Source organism: Phyllobates terribilis, unplaced genomic scaffold (assembly GCF_046119375.1).
Source record: "Phyllobates terribilis strain yellow unplaced genomic scaffold, ASM4611937v1 Scaffold_2__4_contigs__length_985480577, whole genome shotgun sequence".
In the NCBI taxonomy this organism is placed as follows: Eukaryota; Metazoa; Chordata; class Amphibia; order Anura; family Dendrobatidae; genus Phyllobates; species Phyllobates terribilis.
The window spans coordinates 521,042,746-521,070,498 of NW_027362762.1; the positions used below are offsets into that span (position 1 = coordinate 521,042,746).

Genomic DNA, 27,753 nt, shown 5'->3' on the forward strand with positions numbered 1-27,753 from the left:
GACAGGCAAGGCGCAGGTGAGAAAAAGACGAGTGATGAGCAGTCCGACTCTTTTTGTTGATCTGGATCATTTGGGTTCGCTTACCAAAAATAGACTATTTTGGATTTCAAATGAATGTCTATTGACTTTGTTCACCCATCAGGTGAACACATGATAAAGGTAAAACCATATCCCCGCCTGCAGCCAGCCAATGAAAGACATGGATTGTTGGGGTTTTAGATGCATGGGCGGGTTTAAGCCAAAAACCCTCATTTTACCCATATCGAGAGCCATTCAAAAACTGCAATTAGCCCTCATATTGGTACCAACGTTCATCATTTACAGTTAGTAGCTGGCTCTTTATGTTGGATTGATGTCACTAAAGCAGACAACCGAGCTGTCAGAACAGAGATGCAGTCATGTGACACTAAGCTGTAATCTGCCTTCTCCCTCTGCTATGCTATTCGACAAGATTCATTCCACCTATTCAGTGAGGAGGCAGCATACAGGAACTATGCTGTCTCCTTCCACCTTTTAAAGGGGACCGGTTCAACACAAGTTTTCTCCTCCGTCCGGCAAACCAGCTGTGATTTCATCAACCAGTTTGTTTAAACCTGTGAAAAATGGCTGAATATAACACCTGATTATAATGAATTATGTCTGAATGTGGGAAATACAGGCAGTGTGTTCATGTGTTATTCATGCAGTAAAGGAATGCAAATATCTTTTATTGTGTGTGTAGGTGTGCAGAGTGTTCATCTGCCATGCATGAAACTATGTAGAGTCAATTTATGCTACATCTTTGAAGATAGCTACTTTGGATTTTCTCAGTTGTATGAATAATGCAGCATTTGACAGCTATCCATATTATCCTTTTTTTCAGGGATGAGATGAGGGACTTTGGGAGGCCCTTGCCTTGGGCGTCAAAAGAAGCTTATGCCACCTCTGTTCATGATGTGCACAAATTAACAGTGGAGCCCGAAATTGAGTGGACATTCATTGGAGTTAATTTTGAAGGACTATTTTCTCTGCAGGTGAAGGTGGAGCAGATCTTTGTGGCTACAGTTGGATGGAATTAGGAAGTACTAACTGCAATGCATGCATGGGAGCTGAGCCATGATCACATGGGAGTTGCTGTCACAGAAAATGAAGAGACCAGAGCTGTAGAGGAGTGAGTACAAAAGCTGGGGCAACATTAAAATGGAAAATGGTATTTTTTGCATTAAAGAAGTTGCACAGTACTTTATATTACCCCCCAATGTATCCCCCCGGGGCCCCTAAGACTTTTTGTAAATAGCTTATGTTGCAGATGATGCCTGTGAGTGGCGCTATCGGTGGCCGCTCACAGGCATCACGTGACCCCGCGCTGATGTCACGACAAGTGAGGCGTGACTCAGCGCTGGGGTCCCCGCAGTGGCTGCTGGGTTGTGGGCTGGGTTACCCTCCACGTTACACCCAGCATCCACCGCGTGCTTTCCCAATGAATGGGGAGAGGCAGAGCACGCGGTGGACGCCGGGTGTGACGCGGTGGGTAACCCCGCGCACAGCCTGGCATCCACTTGCAACGCGGAAGACAAAGTCCCCCGGCTGCTGCCAGCACTTGTCGTGACTTCAGCGTATGTCAGAGCCGGCTGCAGCCGGGGGTCACGTGATGCCTGTGAGTGGCCAGTGATAGTGCCGCTCACAGGCATTATCTGCAACATAAGGTATTTACAAAAAGTCTTAGGGGCTCCGGGGAGATACATTGGGGTGGGGGGGGGGGTAATATAAAGTATTGTACAACCCCTTTAAAATAGTTAGAATAAGATGTGCATCACTATTGAGATTTTTTTGTGAATTTTTGGGATAACTCTTTATTTACACTTTTAAATCTATCTTTGGTTTGTGTTCAGTGAGGGAGCAAATTACAGCTGCTGCTTTTAAAATTCTACTAAGACTGAAATGAGACAGAGTGAGAGAAACTCACACAGAAAGGTTGCTTTGGCTTGCAGCAAGTTGAGTCTGCACTGCTACAATTACTATCTTCAAATCCTATAATTGCAAGAAATCTCAGTAACCTAAAATAACAATCTTTTGCTCTGAAATAGAGGAACTCTGATTTAATCATCTTAATTCTGGTGGGAAGTTGTTGAAATTCTCCTTTGTACATCATACACATACCACACATTCCATGTTTCTACCATACCATTTTCAAACATAGATGTGTTCCTCCAAGTTAACCATTGAATTATTTTGTTTTTTTGTGATAAAAATAGATGTATATTTATGTTAGGACCATTAGTTACAGGCAGAAATATACATTCATTACATCTTTTCCCCAATATTAACTTAATATTTGAGTCATAATAACATAATAATATTCCAATCATGATAGCTGGTTAAAGTCCAAAATGTGCAGAGTCTTTAAATATTTACTCAGTTCTACTTGAGCATGAGTCCAAATTAAACTCAGAGTAGTTTTTAAGTGATTTTTTTGAATCTTATTAGCTTTTGGAATGCTTGTTTAAAATCCTCATTAAAAGCAGTATATATCACAGGGTTGATAAGTGAGTTAAAATATCCTAGCCAAGTAAAAACGTCAAACAACAAAGGATGAAACCAGCAAGCATCTCTGCAGATAGGTAAGACCAGAGACACTACAAAGAAAGGTAACCAGCATATTATGAAAGCTCCAAGAATAATTCCTAAGGTTTTTGTAGCTTTTCTTTCCCTGGCTACAGACAATCTTTTCCTTTCTAGGACACTGTCTGCAAGTTTTATTTTAATGTGATTTATACATACTGGAGTTCCCCCAGTGTGATTATGAGCAGCATTGACTGCACAAAAGGAAGACCCGGTTGATCCAGTGATTAACTGAGCAGTAGTGAACCTCTTTCCATAAACAGATGGTGGTCTAAGAATTCTTGTTCGTGCTGCTATATATATTCTCCCATATAGTATAATTAGCAATATTGTTGGTATATAGAATGCTCCACAGGTTGAGTATATGGTGTAGGAGATTTGATCTGTATTTATAGAACAGTCAGTAAGTTCTTCTTGGGCTTTGGCTTGTCTCCAAAAGAGTGGTGGGATTGAGATACAAATAGCTATTACCCATACAACAGATATCATAGCAGCAGCTCTTCCCGCTGTGCGATGTTTAGAGTACTCCAGTGCATCTGTGATCGCCCAATATCTATCCAAAGCGATAACACAGAGATGAAGTATTGAAGCTGTACAACAGGTAATATCTGATAACAACCAGATATCACAAATGATCTGTCCAAATGTCCAGGAGTGATTTACAGTGTATACAATACTAATAGGCATTACTAATATTGATACCAATAAATCCGTAAAAGCCAATGAACCAATTAAATAATTTGCAGGAGTATGAAGCTTGCGGCTCATATATATTGTAATAATTACAAAAATATTTGACAGAAGAGTAGCTAAAGTTAATAAGGCTAAAAAGATGGATACTGTAACTTTTAATCCCAATACTGTGAATTCATCAAATTCCATCTCAGTTTCAGAGGAATTTAAGTGACCCGACAGGAGGTCATGTTTTAGGATTACTGATTGGTTATAAAAATTCATTTTTAATCTACAATTTAATTCATTTGACTTTACTTTTTAGTGTCTTTAAATCTTTATACAGTATCCATTTACTTATATATTATATATTTTTAATTGAACAGGTTTAAAAATATTTTATTTTGCTTCATTAAATTATTTTAAAAGCTTTTTTCATTGAGTTGTTTAAAATTTTGTCTTGGTATAGGTTATACAATTTGTTCTTGTTTGAAAATACATAATTATATTAAATCTGAAAGCTTTGTTAGGTTTCTGATTTTCATTTAACATGTATTATGTAGAAATAACTCATCAGAGAATTGCTTGATGTTAAGCGATAACGCTTTTCGAAAATTTGTCCTCGAAATTCTTCCTCTTCAAATTCCTTTTGGCCTAATTTAACAATCTTTTCATTTGGTTCATGTTCATCCAAGTTGACTTCAAAGCACGCCATCATTGATGATTTTGCAGATTTAAATTAATTAGAACCCATAAATATTTGAGAGAGGTTTCGATGAAAGCTTGCGTTACTTGAATTAGTCTTGAGGAACTCCTGGCTCTGCATCCTGGAAAAGAAGAACAAATTTAAGGGGTGAAAGAAATAAAGGTAAACGTGATTTGATTTAAAGAACACAGTATATAAATAGCCTGGGACTTTGATATTAACGAACTGTTTCTAGGCACAGTGCCCTATATTTTGTAGTGGTACTGCAGATTGCTGATCACATAAATTCAAATAAGCTGCAATACCAGGCACAGCTTATATTAAATGCAATGTGCTGATTGAAATAAAGGAAAAAAAAAAGTATTGAGGTTCATTCCAGTGCTGCAGCCCCTTCAGTAAGTTGATCATCAGAAGTGAGGGGAGTCAGATTCAAAGGATCTGATATCGATGGCATATACTAACACCAGGCCACTGTATCAAAGTCCTGGAAAAGCCCTGTACAATAAGTCAATGACAACATTAGAAAAATAAAGAAAAAATGTTATTTGTTATTTCTTTTATTTTCTTCTCTCTAGTGAGCAATTATTTCTAAAGCTCATGGTCAAGCAAATGTGTTTTACCAGCTAACACTGAAATTGTGTTGTGTTATTCCACAAGATTTAATGCAATGAGTGCCTACAATTCGTCTACACATTGCATAGAAAATATGCCCCCATAGATAACTGCTTAAAGGGATATTCTTATGTTTTTGAATTACTATCTACTTTCATTCTCCTGCTATGAGAGCTTTAATCTTACATAGAGTACAGCTTGCTTAGAAGCAGATCAATCACCGGAGCCTTGCAGGAGAGGAGTTAACTGCTAACGTTCCAGTAGGCTCTCGCCAACCCATTGATTTCTACACAGAAGTTAGCAGCTCAACTCTGTCACCCTCAGATTCTGACAGGGCTCTTATCAGTCCTGTAAAATCACCACTCCCTAGTAGAGATGAGCATTGTTCTACTCGAACTGTTCGCCAATCTCAAATTCGAGCTGTTTTGGGCGGTGTTCGAGCCGTTCGGCGAACACGAACAATTTGAGAAAAATTCGGCTGTTCGAGGTTATGTTCGATAACTGTTCGTGCACCAAAATCATAACTGGATTTTTTCTCAGTAATGATGAAAATTAATGTTAATACGCAGTTTGAGTGTACAGCGGGGTGGGGGGCGGGGCAGAGGATGGATCTCTGCAGGAACAATGAAGATCTCCATTTTTTTTTTCTCTTTCCTGCATTTACAGAGGGGAGGTGCAATCTGTCAGCCTATCAACAGCGCACACACGGAGCGAAGTGCTTTTTTTCACACAAGCAAGGGCATGTGTCATTGGCAGTGTATGTCACATGTCCTTGCCCTATAAGACCAAGCCATTTTCCCCGTCGCCACCATTTTCTCACTGCTGCAGCTGCGTGTTAGACGGCACCGCTGTTGCTGTGTGCGCTATACCTTGTTAATTTCAAGCCAATTTTCGCACAAATCTACAGATAGCTTGGGAGCAGGGAATAGTTGTGATTGCAGTCCTTTTAAGGACTAGGTTACAGCATTTCCTATGACTTTTATCAGGCAGGTCTGTGCTCTTAAATAGATAGGTTGTGGGAGTAAAGACTAATTGTAATTGGAGTCCTTTTCAGGACCAGGTTACATCAGTTCCTATCAGTTTTTGCCAGGCAGGTCTGTGCCAGTGCTGTGCAAGTTTTTTTCACAGCATTTGGCTGAATCTAGCAAAGCTAATCCTTTTTGGCCTATTGCAGAGTGTGTTAGTCAGTGGAGTAGCCTATCTGTGTTGCAAGATATACCACCTGTGTATAGAATACCAATTTTTTTACTGCACCTAGTGAAGTAAAATCTTTTGGGCATAGCATCATTCTATTAGTCCATCTATACTGACCTCCATCAGGTTGCAAATTGAATATAATTTTTTTCTGCATCTAGCTCTGAAAAAATATTGGGCTTCTAGCTGTGTGTGGGACTTGTTGTATTAGTCCATCTATACTGACCTCCATCAGGTTGCAAACTGAATATATTTTTTTCTGCATCTACCTCTGAAAAAATATTGGGCTTCTAGCTGTGTGTGGTACTTGTTCTATTAATCCATCTATACAGACCTCCATCAGGTTGCAAACTGAATATATTTTTTTCTGCATCTACCTCTGAAAAAATATTGGGCTTCTAGCTGTGTGTGGGACTTGATGTATTAGTCCATCTATACTGACATCCATCAGGTTGCAAATTAAAAATAATTTTTATCTGCATCTACAGTACCTCTGAAAAAATATTTGGGCTTCTAGCTGTGTGTGGGACTTGTTCTATTAGTCCATCTATACTGACCTCCATCAGGTTGCAAATTGAATATAATTTTTATCTGCATCTAGCTCTGAAAAAATATTTGGCCTTCTAGCAGTGTGTGGGACTTTCTCTATTAGTCCATCTATACTGACCTCCATCAGGTTGCAAATTAAAAATAATTTTTATCTGCATCTACCTCTGCAAAAATATTTGGGCTTCTAGCTGTGTGTGGAACTTGTTCTATTAATCCATCTATACAGACCTCCATCAGGTTGCAAACTGAATATATTTTTTTCTGCATCTACCTCTGAAAAAATATTGGGCTTCTAGCTGTGTGTGGGACTTGTTCTATTAATCCATCTATACAGACCTCCATCAGGTTGCAAACTGAATATATTTTTTCTGCATCTACCTCTGAAAAAATATTGGGCTTCTAGCTGTGTGTGGGACTTGTTCTATTAATCCATCTATACAGACCTCCATCAGGTTGCAAACTGAATATATTTTTTTCTGCATCTACCTCTGAAAAAATATGTGGCCTTCTAGCAGTGTGTGGGACTTTCTCTATTAGTCCATCTATACTGACCTCCATCAGGTTGCAAACTGAATATAATTTTTTTCTGCATCTAGCTCTGAAAAAATATTTGGCCTTCTAGCAGTGTGTGGGACTTTCTCTATTAGTCCATCTATACTGACCTCCATCAGGTTGCAAATTCAAAATAATTTTTTGTCTGCATCTAGCTCTGAAAAAATATTGGGCTTCTAGCTGTGTGTGGGACTTGTTGTATTAGTCCATCTATACTGACCTCCATTAGGTTGCAAATTAAAAATAATTTTTATCTGCATCTACAGTACCTCTGAAAAAATATTTGGGCTTCTAGCTGTGTGTGGGACATGTTCTATTAGTCCATCTATACTGACCTCCATCAGGTTGCAAATTGAATATAATTTTTATCTGCATCTAGCTCTGAAAAAATATTTGGCCTTCTAGCAGTGTGTGGGACTTTCTCTATTAGTCCATCTATACTGACCTCCATCAGGTTGCAAATTAAAAATAATTTTTATCTGCATCTACCTCTGAAAAAATATTTGGGCTTCTAGCTGTGTGTGGGACTTGTTGTATTAGTCCATCTATACTGACCTCCATCAGGTTGCAAACTGAATATATTCTTTTCTGCATCTACCTCTGAAAAAATATTGGGCTTCTAGCTGCGTGTGGGACTTGTTGTATTAGTCCATCTATACTGACCTCCATCAGGTTGCAAATTAAAAATAATTTTTATCTGCATCTACAGTACCTCTGAAAAAATATTTGGGCTTCTAGCTGTGTGTGGGACTTGTTCTATTAGTCCATCTATACTGACCTCCATCAGGTTGCAAATAGAATATAATTTTTATCTGCATCTAGCTCTGAAAAAATATTTGGCCTTCTAGCAGTGTGTGGGACTTTCTCTATTAGTCCATCTATACTGACCTCCATCAGGTTGCAAATTAAAAATAATTTTTATCTGCATCTACCTCTGCAAAAATATTTGGGCTTCTAGCTGTGTGTGGGATTTGTTCTATTAATCCATCTATACAGACCTCCATCAGGTTGCAAACTGAATATATTTTTTTCTGCATCTACCTCTGAAAAAATATTGGGCTTCTAGCTGTGTGTGGGACTTGTTGTATTAGTCCATCTATACTGACCTCCATCAGGTTGCAAACTGAATATATTTTTTTCTGCATCTACCTCTGAAAAAATATTGGGCTTCTAGCTGTGTGTGGGACTTGTTCTATTAATCCATCTATACAGACCTCCATCAGGTTGCAAACTGAATATATTTTTTTCTGCATCTACCTCTGAAAAAATATGTGGCCTTCTAGCAGTGTGTGGGACTTTCTCTATTAGTCCATCTATACTGACCTCCATCAGGTTGCAAACTGAATATAATTTTTTTCTGCATCTAGCTCTGAAAAAATATTTGGCCTTCTAGCAGTGTGTGGGACTTTCTCTATTAGTCCATCTATACTGACCTCCATCAGGTTGCAAATTCAAAATAATTTTTTGTCTGCATCTAGCTCTGAAAAAATATTGGGCTTCTAGCTGTGTGTGGGACTTGTTGTATTAGTCCATCTATACTGACCTCCATTAGGTTGCAAATTAAAAATAATTTTTATCTGCATCTACAGTACCTCTGAAAAAATATTTGGGCTTCTAGCTGTGTGTGGGACTTGTTCTATTCGTCCATCTATACTGACCTCCATCAGGTTGCAAATTGAATATAATTTTTATCTGCATCTAGCTCTGAAAAAATATTTGGCCTTCTAGCAGTGTGTGGGACTTTCTCTATTAGTCCATCTATACTGACCTCCATCAGGTTGCAAATTAAAAATAATTTTTATCTGCATCTACCTCTGAAAAAATATTTGGGCTTCTAGCTGTGTGTGGGACTTGTTCTATGAATCCATCTATACAGACCTCCATCAGGTTGCAAACTGAATATATTTTTTTCTGCATCTACCTCTGAAAAAATATTGGGATTCTAGCTGTGTGTGGGACTTGTTGTATTAGTCCATCTATACTGACCTCCATCAGGTTGCAATCTGAATGTATTTTTTTCTGCATCTACCTCTGAAAAAATATTGGGCTTCTAGCTGTGTGTGGGACTTGTTCTATTAATCCATCTATACAGACCTCCATCAGGTTGCAAACTGAATATATTTTTTTCTGCATCTACCTCTGAAAAAATATGTGGCCTTCTAGCAGTGTGTGGGACTTTCTCTATTAGTCCATCTATACTGACCTCCATCAGGTTGCAAATTCAAAATAATTTTTTGTCTGCATGTAGCTCTGAAAAAATATTGGGCTTCTAGCTGTGTGTGGGACTTGTTGTATTAGTCCATCTATACTGACCTCCATCAGGTTGCAAACTGAATATATTTTTTTCTGCATCTACCTCTGAAAAAATATTGGGCTTCTAGCTGTGTGTGGGACTTGTTCTATTAATCCATCTATACAGACCTCCATCAGGTTGCAAACTGAATATATTTTTTTCTGCATCTACCTCTGAAAAAATATTGGGCTTCTAGCTGTGTGTGGGACTTGTTCTATTAATCCATCTATACAGACCTCCATCAGGTTGCAAACTGAATATATTTTTTTCTGCATCTACCTCTGAAAAAATATTGGGCTTCTAGCTGTGTGTGGGACTTGTTCTATTAATCCATCTATACAGACCTCCATCAGGTTGCAAACTGAATATATTTTTTTCTGCATCTACCTCTGAAAAAATATTGGGCTTCTAGCTGTGTGTGGGACTTGTTCTATTAATCCATCTATACAGACCTCCATCAGGTTGCAAACTGAATATATTTTTTTCTGCATCTACCTCTGAAAAAATATTGGGCTTCTAGCTGTGTGTGGGACTTGTTGTATTAGTCCATCTATACTGACCTCCATCAGGTTGCAAACTGAATATATTCTTTTCTGCATCTACCTCTGAAAAAATATTGGGCTTCTAGCTGTGTGTGGGACTTGTTCTATTAATCCATCTATACAGACCTCCATCAGGTTGCAAACTGAATATATTTTTTTCTGCATCTACCTCTGAAAAAATATTGGGCTTCTAGCTGTGTGTGGGACTTGTTGTATTAGTCCATCTATACTGACCTCCATCAGGTTGCAAACTGAATATATTCTTTTCTGCATCTACCTCTGAAAAAATATGTGGCCTTCTAGCAGTGTGTGGGACTTTCTCTATTAGTCCATCTATACTGACCTCCATCAGGTTGCAAACTGAATATAATTTTTTTCTGCATCTAGCTCTGAAAAAATATTTGGCCTTCTAGCAGTGTGTGGGACTTTCTCTATTAGTCCATCTATACTGACCTCCATCAGGTTGCAAATTCAAAATAATTTTTTGTCTGCATCTAGCTCTGAAAAAATATTGGGCTTCTAGCTGTGTGTGGGACTTGTTGTATTAGTCCATCTATACTGACCTCCATTAGGTTGCAAATTAAAAATAATTTTTATCTGCATCTACAGTACCTCTGAAAAAATATTTGGGCTTCTAGCTGTGTGTGGGACTTGTTCTATTCGTCCATCTATACTGACCTCCATCAGGTTGCAAATTGAATATAATTTTTATCTGCATCTAGCTCTGAAAAAATATTTGGCCTTCTAGCAGTGTGTGGGACTTTCTCTATTAGTCCATCTATACTGACCTCCATCAGGTTGCAAATTAAAAATAATTTTTATCTGCATCTACCTCTGAAAAAATATTTGGGCTTCTAGCTGTGTGTGGGACTTGTTCTATGAATCCATCTATACAGACCTCCATCAGGTTGCAAACTGAATATATTTTTTTCTGCATCTACCTCTGAAAAAATATTGGGATTCTAGCTGTGTGTGGGACTTGTTGTATTAGTCCATCTATACTGACCTCCATCAGGTTGCAATCTGAATGTATTTTTTTCTGCATCTACCTCTGAAAAAATATTGGGCTTCTAGCTGTGTGTGGGACTTGTTCTATTAATCCATCTATACAGACCTCCATCAGGTTGCAAACTGAATATATTTTTTTCTGCATCTACCTCTGAAAAAATATGTGGCCTTCTAGCAGTGTGTGGGACTTTCTCTATTAGTCCATCTATACTGACCTCCATCAGGTTGCAAATTCAAAATAATTTTTTGTCTGCATGTAGCTCTGAAAAAATATTGGGCTTCTAGCTGTGTGTGGGACTTGTTGTATTAGTCCATCTATACTGACCTCCATCAGGTTGCAAACTGAATATATTTTTTTCTGCATCTACCTCTGAAAAAATATTGGGCTTCTAGCTGTGTGTGGGACTTGTTCTATTAATCCATCTATACAGACCTCCATCAGGTTGCAAACTGAATATATTTTTTTCTGCATCTACCTCTGAAAAAATATTGGGCTTCTAGCTGTGTGTGGGACTTGTTCTATTAATCCATCTATACAGACCTCCATCAGGTTGCAAACTGAATATATTTTTTTCTGCATCTACCTCTGAAAAAATATTGGGCTTCTAGCTGTGTGTGGGACTTGTTCTATTAATCCATCTATACAGACCTCCATCAGGTTGCAAACTGAATATATTTTTTTCTGCATCTACCTCTGAAAAAATATTGGGCTTCTAGCTGTGTGTGGGACTTGTTCTATTAATCCATCTATACAGACCTCCATCAGGTTGCAAACTGAATATATTTTTTTCTGCATCTACCTCTGAAAAAATATTGGGCTTCTAGCTGTGTGTGGGACTTGTTGTATTAGTCCATCTATACTGACCTCCATCAGGTTGCAAACTGAATATATTCTTTTCTGCATCTACCTCTGAAAAAATATTGGGCTTCTAGCTGTGTGTGGGACTTGTTCTATTAATCCATCTATACAGACCTCCATCAGGTTGCAAACTGAATATATTTTTTTCTGCATCTACCTCTGAAAAAATATTGGGCTTCTAGCTGTGTGTGGGACTTGTTGTATTAGTCCATCTATACTGACCTCCATCAGGTTGCAAACTGAATATATTCTTTTCTGCATCTACCTCTGAAAAAATATTGGGCTTCTAGCTGTGTGTGGGACTTGTTCTATTAATCCATCTATACAGACCTCCATCAGGTTGCAAACTGAATAAATTTTTTTCTGCATCTACCTCTGAAAAAATATGTGGCCTTCTAGCAGTGTGTGGGACTTTCTCTATTAGTCCATCTATACTGACCTCCATCAGGTTGCAAATTCAAAATAATTTTTATCTGCATCTACCTCTGAAAAAATATTTGGGCTTCTAGCAGTGTGTGGGACTCATTGTATTAGGCCATCTATACCAAGCTCCACCAGCTTTGAAATTAATAATAATTTTTAGCTGCATCTAGCCCTGAAAATAATTTTTCCCAATAGTGGTAGCAATAGAAATATGGGGCGCGCGCCTGGCTAACAAAAATATACGCTTCATAACACAAAACACCAGCCTAGCGCACTGCATTAATAAGATGGCATCATCGTCTCTCCCAGTGCTAGGCCTACTACGCAGGCTAGTATTCCTGTGCCTAAAACACAATGTATGGGTCCGCGCTAGCCACTATGCTGAGGGGTATAAAGCTGCTGCTAACGCTTTATAACAATTCAATTGGCAGATTTTCACAGAGCTCTTCCACAACGCCCACCCATCGGGCAACAGTTGCCCACCCTCCCTATGGGATCTAGTGGCGAATAGTTGATGCCATTAATCAGAGCGTCAGTTGCCCCGTCAACGTGGCAAGCATACGGTAAGGCATGGGAAGAGTGGACGCGACTAGTAGCAGGCAGACGGGTTGACCAATGTGAACAAGCCAGATCACAAGTCATCATAGAATTTCTCCACCAGCTAATGATGAGGGGCATATCAGGGGCGTCAGCGCAGCGGTGTCTGACCGGAGTAGCATTTCACTTCCAACTACTGAATTGGGGAGATGTGACAAAGATTTATCATCAGACAATCCATAAAAGGGTGGAAAAGGGGTCAGCCAAGTCAGGAATGTAGACGTCCCGTCCCGTGTCACTAAAACTGATTTCTCACATCTTATCCCTAACACCATTAACATGACACTCACAATTTGAAGCAACACTAATGTCTACTGCATTTGTGATCGCCTTCTTCGGGGCGCTATGTATAAGCGAATTAGTCCCTCAATCCAAAATTACCACCAGTGGACGCTTATTACACCAGGAAGTAGTCATAGCCAATAATGCAATACGTGTACGCATACACCAATCGAAAACGGTTCCAGCGGGCAGGGGTACTTGGGTACTTCTACAACCCACAAACGGTACACTGAGTCGGGTAACAATAGTAAAAACATATCTAACCATCAGATCACAAAGTAATTTCTTCGTATCACACATTGATGGAACGCCATTATCAAGATACCTGTTCCAAGCTATATTTAATAAATGCATAACATCGGCAGGGAACCACCCCAAAGATTATGGGACACACTCATTCCGCATAGGTGCGGCCACAGAAGCAGCAAGAGCAGGACTGTCAGAAACGGAAGTTCAGAGGATAGGGAGATGGCGATCCACGTGTTTGGCGAGATACATAAGACCGGACTTGTTATCCTAACGTGGTTTGTTTCTTTTGCAGGTGACGCTAAGCCAACAGTGTGAGTGATAGGCCACTCGTATATATATTGGGCACAAAAAAGGGCGAAAGTCCGCCCAGGCGGGAGGAAATTAGAGTTTCATAACACATATTTCAACTGGAGAGGTATTAGAGGCCTGCTATGGCCACAGATACTAATGGAGGTAATCAAGGTAGGGAGAGAGGCAAGAGGTCCGGTCATCTTAGTTATACAGGCCGGGGGAAACAACCTAGGTCATCACAAGAGCGCATAACTAATGGCAATAATGAAACTAGACACTGAGCGCTTCAGAGAATTTTTCACAAAATTAGCTATAGTATGGTCAGAGATTGTGCCGATAGCGGTATGGCAAGGTGCGCGAGACATCACGGCCATTGAATGGACAAGGCGGGTAATAAATATTCGGATGGCAAAATTTAGAAGAGACAGAGGCGGTGTAGTGATACGACACCGACAACTGGAAGGAGATAAAGCAGGCCTCATACGGCCCGACGGTGTTCACTTAATAGATATTGGACTGGACATATTCCTGTCAGGACTCCAGGACGGAGTGGAACAAGCGTTAAGAGTGATGGGTGGGGGTCAGAGTCCTGCATACGAGTACGCTGGATCCTCCGTGGCCTGGAAATAGAAAGGACATGTTGGAGAGTTACACTTGTTGGCCAACTTGCCGGAGTGGGGACCCAGGGCATGCTGCAACAAGCTGAATTATTTTAGAAATAAAATGCCTTTCTAATGGAATGAGTATAAAGAGTTAATAAAGCTGTGACCGATCCTCACCCATCCAGATGTAAGAGTTACATTATTGGGTTGTCCATGAAAGGGGGGCGGTAGGGGGGCTGAGCATCTGGGTTTGGTTGGGGGTCCCCACAGTCTTCCTAGGCTAGATTAATTTAAAAATTCTTATTAGATACACAGGCGGTGCAGCTTGCTTCGCAGCTGGGCTACTACGCCCAAAGTATTGCCTAGGCTAGATGCAGTTAAAAATTCTACGCTGACTAGCAGACACTGAAGATTGGGAGCAGACCTCTGAGTAAACAGCTCTTCAGACTCAACCATTTGTGTTACCCCATGCCATAGTGTATGTAGTTTCTTACAGTTAAAAGGGGGGGGTGTGACCCAACCCACCTGGAATTGACGATGCCAACGTCACGTAAGACACAGCAAGGGGACTCCCAAAATTGTGGCACAGACACCACTTAACCCTAGAACGCATACCTGTGGCCTTGCAGACCCGCCCAGTTAATTGTTTTCTATTTTCTGCAAGATTGCTTTAGTTAGAATTTTGAAACTCTAGGTATTCTTCATGTATATAGTTGTTTGTCATTTGAGTTTGAGTTATTCCATGTTATTTGCACACGGGCCTAAAGGGCCCCAGGTATGTGAAAGTGTAGATTTTTATGGTCATGCGTTCTAGGGTTAAGTGGCATCAATTGCCCCACTGTTGCTTAAAACGGTTGGTGAGGTGATTTTACCAAATCCCCAAGCTTTTAGTCTCCCAAGGATGACACAGGGGTAGAAATGTCCTTGCGAATCCATGATTTGATCATCTTTATGAACGTGAGTCTGTCTACATTCTCAGTGGACAGCCGCGTGCGCTTATCTGTCAGCACACCACCAGCAGCGCTGAATACACTTTCAGAGAGAACGCTGGCTGCATGGCATGACAAGATCTCCAAGGCGTGAGTGGCGAGCTCCGGAGATTTTTCAAGATTGGAATGCCAAAATGAGCAAGGGTCCAGTGACACAGTCATGGCTTCGATGTACACTTGGAGATTCTCCTGTACCATCCTCTCTAGGCATTGACTATGTGTCAGACTTCTTGTCTCCTGTGGCCTTGCAAAGGATGGTCTAAAAAAGTGGTGAAACGATTCCACAAAATTGCTGTTACCAGCAGATACTGTGTTACTGTTACTGTTTGAGTGATGAAGACTCGACAGTCCCACCGTTGGCAAGTTAGAACTGTGAGATTCACTACGTGCACCACTGGTGTTTTGTGGAAAAGCATATGTAAGATTCTGCAACAGATACTCCTGCATTCGTCAATACCTTTTTATGGCAGGAATTATTTCGGCAAATATACTTTTGTATCGGGGATCTAAGAGTGTGGCAACCCAGTAGTCGGGATTACTTCGAATTCTGACAATCCGGGGGTCATGTTGCAGGTAGTGCAGCAAGAAGGGACTCATGTGTCTTGCGCATCCAGAAGGACCAAGTCCTTGCTGTGTTGGTAGCGAGGTAAGAATCATGCTTCCTTCCTCTGCCCTCTCCCTCCAACCTCGCACAACAGAAATGTGATCAAGGTCTCCCTCATCTGATGAGTCTTCCATGCCCATTGCCAGTTCGTCCTCCACTTCTTCCTCGGCTCCTGCACCTTCCTCAACAGTTTGGCTGCTACCATGCGCCCTGGTTAATCCCTCTCCCCCACCCTCCCATGCCTGCCGCCTTGGTGCTGCCAACCGTCTGGACCTTGGAGATGTTATCCCTTCCGCATACGACTCCTCCTCTACTTCCTCCACCTCCTCTTGTCCCACCACCTGACTCCGAATTCTGTTTAACATGTGCTCCAGCATGTAAATCACCGCAATAGTCATGCTGATAATGGCATCGTCAGCACTAAACATCTTCGTCGCCATTTCAAGACTGTGCAGAAGGGTGCATAGGTCCCTGATCTGAGACCACTCCTCCAGCGTGATTTGCCCCACCTCTGGATCTCGTTGGCCCAGGCTATATGTCAGAACGTATTGCACCAGGGCTTGTCGGTGCTGCCACAGTCGCTGCAACATGTGCAGAGTTGAATTCCACCGTGTCGGCTCATCGCATTTCAGCCGGTGAACTGGCAGGCCCAACGACTTCTGTAGAGATGTAAGTCGTTGAACTGCGGGATGCGAACGGCGGAAGTGAGCACACAGCGACCGTGCACTCTGCAGAAGGCCATCTAGTCCGGGATAGTGGGCTAAAAATTGCTGGACAACCAGGTTCAACACGTGAGCCATACAAGGCACGTGTGTGACATTGCCCCGGCGAAGTGCCGCACCCAGGTTTGCAGCATTGTCGCACATGGCCTTCCCTGGTTTCAGGTCCAGTGGAGACAACCTTTCATGAAACTGGGTCTCCAGAGCTGACCAAAACTCCTCAGCTGTGTGACTCACATTTCCCAGACATTTCAAAGTAAACACTGATGCGTTGAGCCCTGCTGCCAGCATAGTAAGGAGGTGTGCAGGATTCCTTCTGCACAGTTAGAAAGCTGGTGGCATTACCAGACAGGCTTTGGGTGCAGGTGGAGGACCGAGAGGAGGTTGAGGAGGCAGAAGCAGTGGAGGAAGTTCGAGATAAAGAGGATTAACACACAACTCGTGGGGACGGTAAAACTTGGACAGCAGCCCCTTGTCCTGCTGTCACCATAGTTACCCAGTGCCCAGTCAGCGACATGTAACGCCCCTGTCCATGCCTTCTTGTCCAAGTGTCTGTGGTGAAGTGTACCCTGTCACACACAGAGTTTCTCAAAGAAGCGGTGATGTTGTGTGCGACATGCTAGTGGAGCGCAGGCACACCTTTCTTTGAGAAGTAGTGCCGACTGGGCATCTGGTACTGGGGCACTGTGACAGACATAAGGTCTTGAAAATCCTCTGTGTCCTCCAGGTGGAAAGGCAGCATTTCTGTAGCCAACAGCTTGCAGATGGTGAAATTCAACCTCTTAGCTTTCTCATGGCTAGGAGGAAATGGTCTTTTACTTTTCCACATCTGAGGGACCGAGGGCTGGCTGTTGTGCTTAGACGGTGTTGAGTAGGGTGTCCCCGGCAACTGCCGGTCTGTGAGGAAGATGCAGGCGGACATGTTAGGTTGCCTTGATCCAAAGGTGGTGCTCTCGATGTCGGAGAGCGCTCAACACTAGCAGGTGTTTCCACTTTCCAATGAACTGACGACCTGCCAATCACACTGGCTGTTGCGGGTAAAGAGGTGGCAGGTCTGCGTCCAAAAACATGTGTGACTGCTGTCCCCCCAGTCACAGAGGATGAAGAGGCTGCGGATGCACAAGATAGGGCAGACGGTGGTTGGCCGCATTGTAGCACAGTGAGCTTCCCACTGCAACTTATGCTTCATATCCATGTGAAGGTACATGCATGAAGTACTCAAACTATGTATTTTTTGGCCTCTACTTAGCTTTTTCTGACAAATATTACAGATAACACGAGTTGGGTCATCCTTATCGATCTGAATAAATGCCCAGGCTATGCAAGGCTTAGAGCCCATGTGACCTGAAGAGCCACTACGACTTGTGGTCAGAGGCAGAGTTGTGGTTGAGGATGCAGTTGTTGACATGCTTCCAGTACTCCGTCTCTGTTCAGGAAGGCGCAACCTAACCTCGTCGTCAATAGCATCTGTGATGCCCCGCTGCACTTGGTATCACAGATCCTACAAGAGTGCATTGATGGAATTCTCCACAAGAGGCCCCCATAAACATTCACACATCTCCACCTTCCACCTCAGACCAGCATAGGGAGCCCGTTAGGGATATAAATAGGGAAGGTGGAGCTAGGCAGTTCAGTTCCTCTGAAGAGTTCCTGCAGTAGAGAAGCCTAAGAGAGGTCAGTCTGCAGTGGAGCTCAGTCTAGTCTAGAGAACGCAGTTAATAGTTCAGCAGTGGAGCACGAGGCTCCTGCTTGCTAGATTCAGGGAGCCCAGATAGAGCTTAAGGTGTGCCGGTGCCGTAAGATCACTGAAGCGCGGCAAGCTGCCGTTAGTGTGTATAGCCTAGTGAGGGCCCGAGTAGGCCGAAGACGAGTGGCGAGTTAGTACATAAGGGGCAGAGGAGCTTAACCAGCTCACCCCGAAGCATTTACCGGACACAGGATCCGAGCTTACCGGTATCTCTATGACCCAGTAAGGCATAACCGGAATCCCTGGAGAACTACAAGTCCCAGGATCGCTAAGGTGCTGATATGTAACAGAGCCAGGAGACGCTTAGGCCCCGCATACTGGGAGCGTGAACTCCAAGAGAAGGCCCTACCACAAGGTCAGCCAGCGCAGGACAGAGACAAAGTTAGGCCTAGCTCCAGGCAGGTCAGAAACTTACTACGCAGAGGCAAGAAACAGGAGGCCCTACACCCGCTCATTGGGGAGGATCCTGATATGCACCCTTCACCCTACAGTGCTCCGGGATGTGCCTGAATTTCCACCAGTAAAAGGTACTGAAGTGACTACCGTGTCCGTTCCCGTTCTTGCTCTGACCCAGCTGGGTCTCGCCTGTCCTGCATTCCCCCTGCATACGCTGCCCTGAGACCTAGCTCCACCTGTGGGGAGCTATACCATCGAGCTGCCTTATCACCGGCCTCAGTGGACTGCTGCAGTGCTGGTGGTTGTCACCAGATACCACAGGTGGCGTCATGAACTCTTATAAAATTAACAATTATCCACCCTTTTAAAGAGAGACCCCAGGGTACGGGCCAGGGAGCCGACCACCACGACATCCCCAAGGCCAGGCAAATGCCCGGGTACTGAGTCATCCCCATCCCCAGGGCTAGTCACATCCTCCTCCACCTCCTCTGCTGACCTCATCGACTGTCTGACTGTGGGTTGACAGTAAGTGGGATCTCCAACCTCGTCATCATCACCCTGTGTGTTATCACACCCGTCGCCCTCAGAGCCAACCTCTTCCTGCCCTGACCGAAAAGTCAAGTTGTCGCTCCAATCAGGTATTTGAGTCTCATCATCGTCTTCATCATTGTCTCCACCAACAGGAGTTACAGTTTGGGAACAAGGGTCTACATTATGCTCAGAACCTTCTTCATCTGGTCCTGGATCCAACTTATAAAGATTCTGGGCATCGGATCAGATCATTTCTTCATCTGGATTCACAGAAGCTCTGGAGCAGACCTCCGTTTCCCAGGCTATAGTATGCGTAAACAGCTGGGCAGACTCAGCCATCTGTGTTACCCCATATTCAGACGAGCAGCTGGAGACTTGGGAGCTGTGAGGAAGCAAGTGCGATTGGGGTGACACCTCTGAGGACTGGAGTATTTGTGATGTTGAAATTGAGGTGATGGAGAGCCCACTTGAAGGAGCACTTGATATCCGTTGAAGCACCTGCTGTTTTTGTGCCTCATCTAGAATTTGTAGCGATGGGCGTATCCGTAAGAATGGGATCGTATCACATTGTCCACGAAAAGAAGTCGACATCTTAGTTCGGCTGGAAGATGGTCTTTCTTCTGCAGATGTTACTCCCCCCCCACCGTGGGGGGCCTCGACCCACCGGCGGACAGGCACCAGTATTGGGATAGGGGGGCTGGCCGTCAGGGTCCACCGCGGCTCTGGCACAAACCCGGCGACACAGAGGTGGCACAGGCAGGAACGGACTGGCCGTGTCGGCTTCTCACTTTTTGGATTTTAGAAGGGCATGACATGCCTATATCTGTGTCTCCCCCTCCTTTTACTCCTCCACCTCTTTTCTTTTCGCATGACTATATGTACTTGTCACTTTTCCATGTGTTAGTTGTGTCTAGAGATGAGCGTTGTTCTACTCGAACTGTTCGCCAATCTCAAATTCGAGCTGTTTTGGGCGGTGTTCGAGCCGTTCGGCGAACACGAACAATTTGAGAAAAATTCGGCTGTTCGAGGTTATGTTCGATAACTGTTCGTGCACCAAAATCATAACTGGATTTTTTCTCAGTAATGATGAAAATTAATGTTAATACGCAGTTTGAGTGTACAGCGGGGTGGGGGGAGGGGCAGGGGATGGATCTCTGCAGGAACACTGAAGATCTCCATTTTTTTTTTCTCTTTCCCGCATTTACAGTGGGGAGGTGCAATCTGTCAGCCTATCAGCAGCGCACACACGGAGCGAAGTGCTTTTTTTCACACAAGCAAGGGCATGTGTCATTGGCAGTGTATGTTACATGTCCATGCCCTATAAGACCAAGCCATTTTCCCCGTCGCCACCATTTTCTCACTGCTGCAGCTGCGTGTTAGACGGCACCGCTGTTGCTGTGTGCGCTATACCTTGTTAATTTCAAGCCAATTTTTGCACAAATCTACAGATAGCTTGGGAGTAGGGAATAGTTGTGATTGCAGTCCTTTTAAGGACTAGGTTACAGCATTTCCTACGACTTTTATCAGGCAGGTCTGTGCTCTTAAATAGATAGATTGTGGGAGTAAAGACTAATTGTAATTGGAGTCCTTTTCAGGACTAGGTTACATCAGTTCCTATCAGTTTTTGCCAGGCAGGTCTGTGCCAGTGCTGTGCAAGTTTTTTTCACAGCATTTGGCTGAATCTTGCAAAGCTAATCCTTTTTGGCCTATTGCAGAGTGTGTTAGTCAGTGGAGTAGCCTATCTGTGTTGCAAGATATACCACCTGTGTATAGAATACCAATTTTTTTACTGCACCTAGTGAAGTAAAATCTTTTGGGCATAGCATCATTCTATTAGTCCATCTATACTGACCTCCATCAGGTTGCAAATTGAATATAATTTTTTTCTGCATCTAGCTCTGAAAAAATATTGGGCTTCTAGCTGTGTGTGGGACTTGTTGTATTAGTCCATCTATACTGACCTCCATCAGGTTGCAAACTGCATATATTTTTTTCTTCATCTACCTCTGAAAAAATATTGAGCTTCTAGCTGTGTGTGGGACTTGTTCTATTAATCCATCTATACAGACCTCCATCAGGTTGCAAACTGAATATATTTTTTTCTGCATCTACCTCTGAAAAAATATTGGGCTTCTAGCTGTGTGTGGGACTTGTTGTATTAGTCCATCTATACTGACCTCCATCAGGTTGCAAACTGAATATATTTTTTTCTGCATCTACCTCTGAAAAAATATTGGGCTTCTAGCTGTGTGTGGGACTTGTTCTATTAATCCATCTATACAGACCTCCATCAGGTTGCAAACTGAATATATTTTTTTCTGCATCTACCTCTGAAAAAATATTGGGCTTCTAGCTGTGTGTGGGACTTGTTGTATTAGTCCATCTATACTGACCTCCATGAGGTTGCAAACTGAATATATTTTTTTCTGCATCTACCTCTGAAAAAATATTGGGCTTCTAGCTGTGTGTGGGACTTGTTCTATTAATCCATCTATACAGACCTCCATCAGGTTGCAAACTGAATATATTTTTTTCTGCGTCTACCTCTGAAAAAATATTTGGCCTTCTAGCAGTGTGTGGGACTTTCTCTATTAGTCCATCTATACTGACCTCCATCAGGTTGCAAATTAAAAATAATTTTTATCTCCATCTAGCTCTGAAAAAATATTTGGCCTTCTAGCAGTGTGTGGGACTTTCTCTATTAGTCCATCTATACTGACCTCCATCAGGTTGCAAATTAAAAATAATTTTTATCTGCATCTAGCTCTGAAAAAATATTTGGCCTTCTAGCAGTGTGTGGGACTTTCTCTATTAGTCCATCTATACTGACCTCCATCAGGTTGCAAATTGAATATAATTTTTTTCTGCATCTAACCCAGCCAATAGTTTTGGCCTAATACCTCAGTTTGGCCACTCAGCTCTGCTCGGTTCCCATCCATTGTTTTTTTTGTGCAAACAACTCCAGAGTTGTTAATTAGTTAACCACCAAAATGAGTGGAAAAAGGCCTGCTGCTGGTGGAAAGGGGAATAGGCGTGTTGGGAAGGGGAAAAAAGGTTGTGTCCGTGGGGTAGGTGTTAAAGCAACAGTAACATCTGCAGAAGAAAGACCATCTTCCAGCCAAACTAAAATGTCTACTTCTTTTAGCGGACAATGTGATAAGATCCCTTTCTTACGGCCACGCCAATCGCTACAAATTCCAGATGAGGCACAAAAACAGCAGGTGCTTCAACGGATATCAAGTGCTCCTTTAAGTGGGCTCTCCTCCACATCAACTTCAACATCACAAATACTCCAGTCCTCAAAGGTGTCACCCCAATCGCACTTGCTTCCTCACAGCTCCCAAATCTCCAGCTGCCCGTCTGAGTATGAGGTAGAACAGATGGTTGAGTCTGCAGAGCTGTTTACTCATACTATAGCCTGGGAATCAGAGGTCGACTCCAGCGCTTCTGTGAATCCAGACGAGGAAATGATCTGCACTGATGCCCAGAATCTTTATGAGTCGGATCCAGGACCAGACGCAGAAGGTTCTGACCATAATGTAGACCCTCATACCCAAACTGTAACTCCTGTTGGTGGAGACAATGAGGAAGACGATGATAAGACTCAAATACCTGATTGGAGCGACAACTTTAGTTTTTTGTCAGGGCAGGAACAGGTTGGCTCTGAGGACGACGGGTGTGATAACGCACAGGGTGATGATGATGAGGTTGGAGATCCCACTTACTGTCAACCCACAGTCAGCCAAGAGATGAGGTCAGCAGAGGAGGTGGAGGAAGATGCTAGTGACGACGAGGTCAGGTTGCGCCTTCCTGGACAGAGACGTAGTACTGGAAGCACGTCAACAACTGCATCCTCAAACACAACTCTGCCTCTCACCACAAGTCGTGGTGGCTCTTCAGGTCGCATGGGTGCTAAGCCTTGCATAGCCTGGGCATTTTTTCAGATCGATAAAGATGACCCAACTCATGTTATCTGTAACATTTGTCAGCAAAAGCTAAGTAGAGGCCAAAAAATACATAGTTTGAGTACTTCATGCATGAACCGGCACATGGACATGAAGCAGAAGTTGCAGTGGGAAGCTCAGTGTGCTACAATGCGGCCTAGCCGGCCGGGCCAACCTCCGCCTGCCATATCTTGTGCATCCGCGGCCTCTTCATCCTCTGTGACTGGGGGGACAGCAGTCACACCTCTTTTGGGGCGCAGACCTGCCACCTCTTTACCCGCAACAGCCAGCGTGATTGGCAGGTCATCATTTTCTTTGGAGGTGGTAACACCAGCTGGTGTTGAGCGCTGTCCGACATCGATAGCACCACCTTTGGATCAAGGCAACCTAACATGTCCGCCTGCATCTTCCTCACAGACCGGCAGTTTGCCAGGGCCACCCTTATCAACCCCGTGTAAGCACAATAGCCAGCCCTCGGTCCCTCAGATGTGGACAAGTAAAAGACCATTTCCTCCTAGCCATGAGAAAGCTAAGAGGTTGAATTTCACCATCTGCAAGTTCTTGGCTACAGAAATGCTGCCTTTCCGCCTGGTGGACACAGAGGATTTTCGAGACCTTATGTCCGTCGCAGTGCCCCAGTACCAGATGCCCAGTCGGCACTACTTCTCAAAGAAAGGTGTGCCTGCGCTCCACCAGCATGTCGCACACAACATCACCGCTTCTTTGAGAAACTCTGTGTGTGACAGGGTGCATTTCACCACAGACACTTGGACGAGTAGGCATGGACAGGGGCGTTACATGTCGCTGACTGGGCACTGGGTAACTATGGTGACAGCAGCACAAGGGGCTGCTGTCCAAGTCTTGCCGTCCCCACGAGTTGTGCGTCAATCCTCTTTATGTCAAAGTTCCTCCACTGCTTCTGCCTCCTCAACCTCCTCTCGGTCTTCCACCTGCACCCAAAGCCTGTCTGGTCATGCCACAAGCTTTCTAACTGCGCAGAAGGGATCCTGCACACCTCCTTACTATGCTGGCAGTAGGGCTCAACGTCATCAGGCGGTTTTTACATTGAAATGTCTGGGAAATGTGAGTCACACAGCTGAGGAGTTGTGGTCAGCTCTGGAGAACCAATTTCATGAATGGTTGTCTCCACTGGACCTGAAACCAGGGAAGGCCGTGTGCGACAATGCTGCAAACCTGGGTGCGGCCCTTTGCCGGGGCAATGTCACACACCTGCCTTGTATGGCTCACGTGTTGAACCTGGTTGTCCAGCAATTTTTAGCCCACTATCCCAGACTAGATGGCCTTCTGCAGAGGGCACGGTCGCTGTGTGCTCACTTTCGCCGTTCGCATCCCGCAGCTCAGCGACTTACATCTCTACAGAAGTCGTTGGGCCTGCCACTTCACTGGCTAAAATGCGATGTGCCTACCCGGTGGAATTCAACTCTGCACATGTTGCAGCGACTGTGGCAGCACCGACAAGCCCTGGTGCAATACGTTCTGACGTATAGCCTGGGCCAACGAGATCCAGAGGTGGGGCAAATCACGCTGGAGGAGTGGTCTCAGATCAGGGACCTATGCACCCTTCTGCACAGTTTTGAAATGGCGACGAAGATGTTTAGTGCTGACGATGCCATTATCAGCATGATTTACATGCTGGAGCACATGTTAAACAGTATTCGGAGTCAGGTGGTGGCACAAGAGGAGGTGGAGGAAGTAGAGGAGGAGGAGTTGTATGCGGAAGGGCTAACATCTGCGAGGTCCAGACGGTCGGCAGCACCAAGGCGGCAGGCATGTGAGGGTGGGGGAGATGGTTTTACCAGGGCGCATGGTAGCAGCCAAACTAGTGAGGAAGGTGCAGGAGCCCAGAAAGAAGTGGAGGACGAACTGATGGAAGACTCATCAGATGAGGGAGACCTTGATCACATTTCTGTTGTGCGAGGTTGGGGGGAGAGGACAGAGGAAGGAAGCATGATTGTTACCTCGTCACCAACACAACAGGGACTTGGTGCTCCTGGATGCGCAACACACATGAGTGCCTTCTTGCTGCACTACCTGCAACATGACCCTCGAATTGTGAGAATTAGAAATAATCCTGACTACTGGGTTGCCACACTGTTAGATCCCCGGTACAAAAGTAAATTTGCAGAAATTATTCCTGCCATAGAAAGGGATGCACGCATGCAGGAGTATCAGCAGAGACTGTTGCAGAATCTTACATGTGCTTTTCCACAAAATACCAGTGGTGCACGTAGTGAATCTCACAGTTCCAACTTGCCAACCGTGGGACCGTCAAGTGTTCAGCACTCAAACCGTAACAGAACCACAGTATCTGCTGGTAACATCAATTTTGCGGAATCATTTCACCACTTTTTTAGCCCTTCCTTTGCAAGGCCACAGGAGACAAGAAGTCTGACACATAGTCAACGCCTAGAGACGATGGTACAGGAGTATCTCCAAGTAAACATTGAAGCCACGACTGTGTCACTGGACCCTTGCTCTTTTTGGGCTTCCAATCTGGATAAATGGCCGGAGCTAGCCACTTACGCCTTGGAGATCTTGTCATGCCCCGCAGCCAGGGTTCTGTCTGAACGTGTGTTCAGCGCTGCTGGTGGTGTGCTGACAGATAAGCGCACGCGGCTCTCCACTGATAATGTAGACAGACTCACGTTCATAAAGATGAACAAATCATGGATCCGAAACGACTTTTCTACCCCTGTGTCATCCTGGCGAGAGTAAAAGCTTGATGATTGGTTAAAATCACCCTACCAACCGTTTTAAGCTTTCAAATTACTAAACATGTTTATCTGTATCTTGGCTGGAAAATAATTTGGGCTTTGTAGCAATGTGCACCACTGATTCTATTAGTCCATCTATAATAAGCTCCACCAGATTTAAAATTACTAATCATGTTTATCTGTACCTTGACTGGAAAATAATTTGGGCTTTGTAGCAGTGTGCAGCACTGATCCTATTAGGCCATCTATACTAAAGCTTCACCAGATTTAAAATTAATAATAATTTTTAGCTGCATCTAGCCCGGAAAATAATTTTGGGGCTCCGAGATGCGCAAGACACATAAGTGCCTTCTTGCTGCACTACCTGCAGCATGACCCTCATATTGTCAGAATTCGAAGTAATCATGACTACTGGGTTGCCACACTCTTAGATCCCCCAAACTTTTCGATCAACCTTTTCATTTTAATAAAGACCAAAAAATGGTCATTTTTGAAATTATAAGCATTAGCAGGTTGTTAGAAACTGAAATCAAACAGTTTTCAACTCAAAACTTTATTCTAGGTGATGTTACATTTTCACATAGGACCCCTTGTTCGAAAGGAGCTTCTGAACTCTCTCGTCCATTGAATTTGTCAGGTTTTGGATGGTTTCTGCTTCAATTGTTTTGCATGAGGACAGAATACCCTCCCAGAGCTGTTGCTTAGATGTGAACTGCCTCCCGCCATCATAGACATTCCTTTTAATGATGCTCCAAAGGTTCTGAATGGGGTAGAGGTCAGGGGAGCATGGGGGTCACACCATAAGTTTGTCCCCTTTTATGCCCATATCAGCCAGAGATGCAGATGTTTTATGTGCAGCATGAGATGGTGCATTATCATGCAGAAAAATGATCTTGCTGTGAAATACACGGTTCTTCTTCTTGAACCATGGCAGGAAGTGCTGTTTGAGAAAATCCACATACATTATGGAGTTCATCTTTAGCGCCTTCAGGGATCCTAAAGGGGCCGACAATCTCTCTCCCCATGATTCCAGCCCAAAACATTACTCCACCTCCTCCTTGTTGGCGCTGTAGCCGTGTTTGCGTGGGGTGTCCATCAACCAGCCATCCTCCACTCCATCCATCTGGACCATCGAGCGCTGCACGGCACTCATCCGTGAACAAAACAGTTTTGAAATCAGTCTTCATGTAATGTTTGGCCCACTGGAGCCGTTTCTGCTTGTGTGAAGTGGATAGAGGAGGTCGACAGGATGGCGTATGCACAGCTGCAAACCTCTGAAGGACCCTGCATCTTGTTGTTCGGGGGACGTTGGAGGCACAAGCAGCTTCAAAAACTTGTCTGCTGCTATGACAAGGCTTTTTTGCCGCTGCTCTTTCAACCTGACGTAATTGCCTGTAGGAAAGAGTCCTCAATTTGCCCTTATCAGCACGCACACGTGTGTACTGTGAATCAGCTACATACTTCTTGATTGCCAAGACACTTCATCCTGATCATCGCACAATGTTGATTGTAGTCATGCCTTGACCTAAACACTCCACAATTTGTTGCTTCTCAGCAGCCGACACATCCTTTTTCTTTCCCATTTTGGCAGAAAATGTAGGCTGCTTAATAATGTGAGAGAGCCTTCTTAAGTAGTCTTGCCTTTCATTGGACACACCTGCCAAACTAATTAGCACAGGTGTCTGCAATTGCTTACAGTGATATAAAGAGCCCTGACACACATCACCATCAATGAGTTTAACTGACAACAAACAAATTCTTCCCTTATCACTCCTAAACACTTTTTGCATAATAATTTGGAACACAGTGTACATGTGCTTTTCCACAAAACACCAGTGGTTCACGTAGTGAATCTTACAGTTCTAACTTGCCAACCTTGGTCTGTATGGAGTTGTTCAATAAAGGGCCCAAAATTAAGATAACATAGATGGGAGAGGTCTCTATGAATAGGAATTCCTAAGTATTTGATACCCTGTGAGGGCCAGGCAAAGGGAAAGTTGGACTGGATGGAATCCTATATGGATTTGGGGAGGGAGACATCGAGGGCCTCAGACTT

The 27,753-nt window shown here is 43.6% G+C and overlaps 1 protein-coding gene across 1 annotated transcript in view; it reads right to left on the bottom strand.

Moving 5' to 3' along the window:
* Positions 1–1,709: 1,709 nt before the first annotated feature.
* Positions 1,710–27,753, bottom strand: part of HTR1D (5-hydroxytryptamine receptor 1D) — a 190,513-nt gene continuing 164,469 nt past the window's right edge. The window contains exon 2 of the mRNA XM_073666017.1: positions 1,710–4,100. Coding sequence (XP_073522118.1) covers positions 2,440–3,558 — 1,119 coding nt within the window. The 5' untranslated portion in view covers positions 3,559–4,100 and the 3' untranslated portion in view covers positions 1,710–2,439. The remainder of the gene's footprint in view (positions 4,101–27,753) is intronic.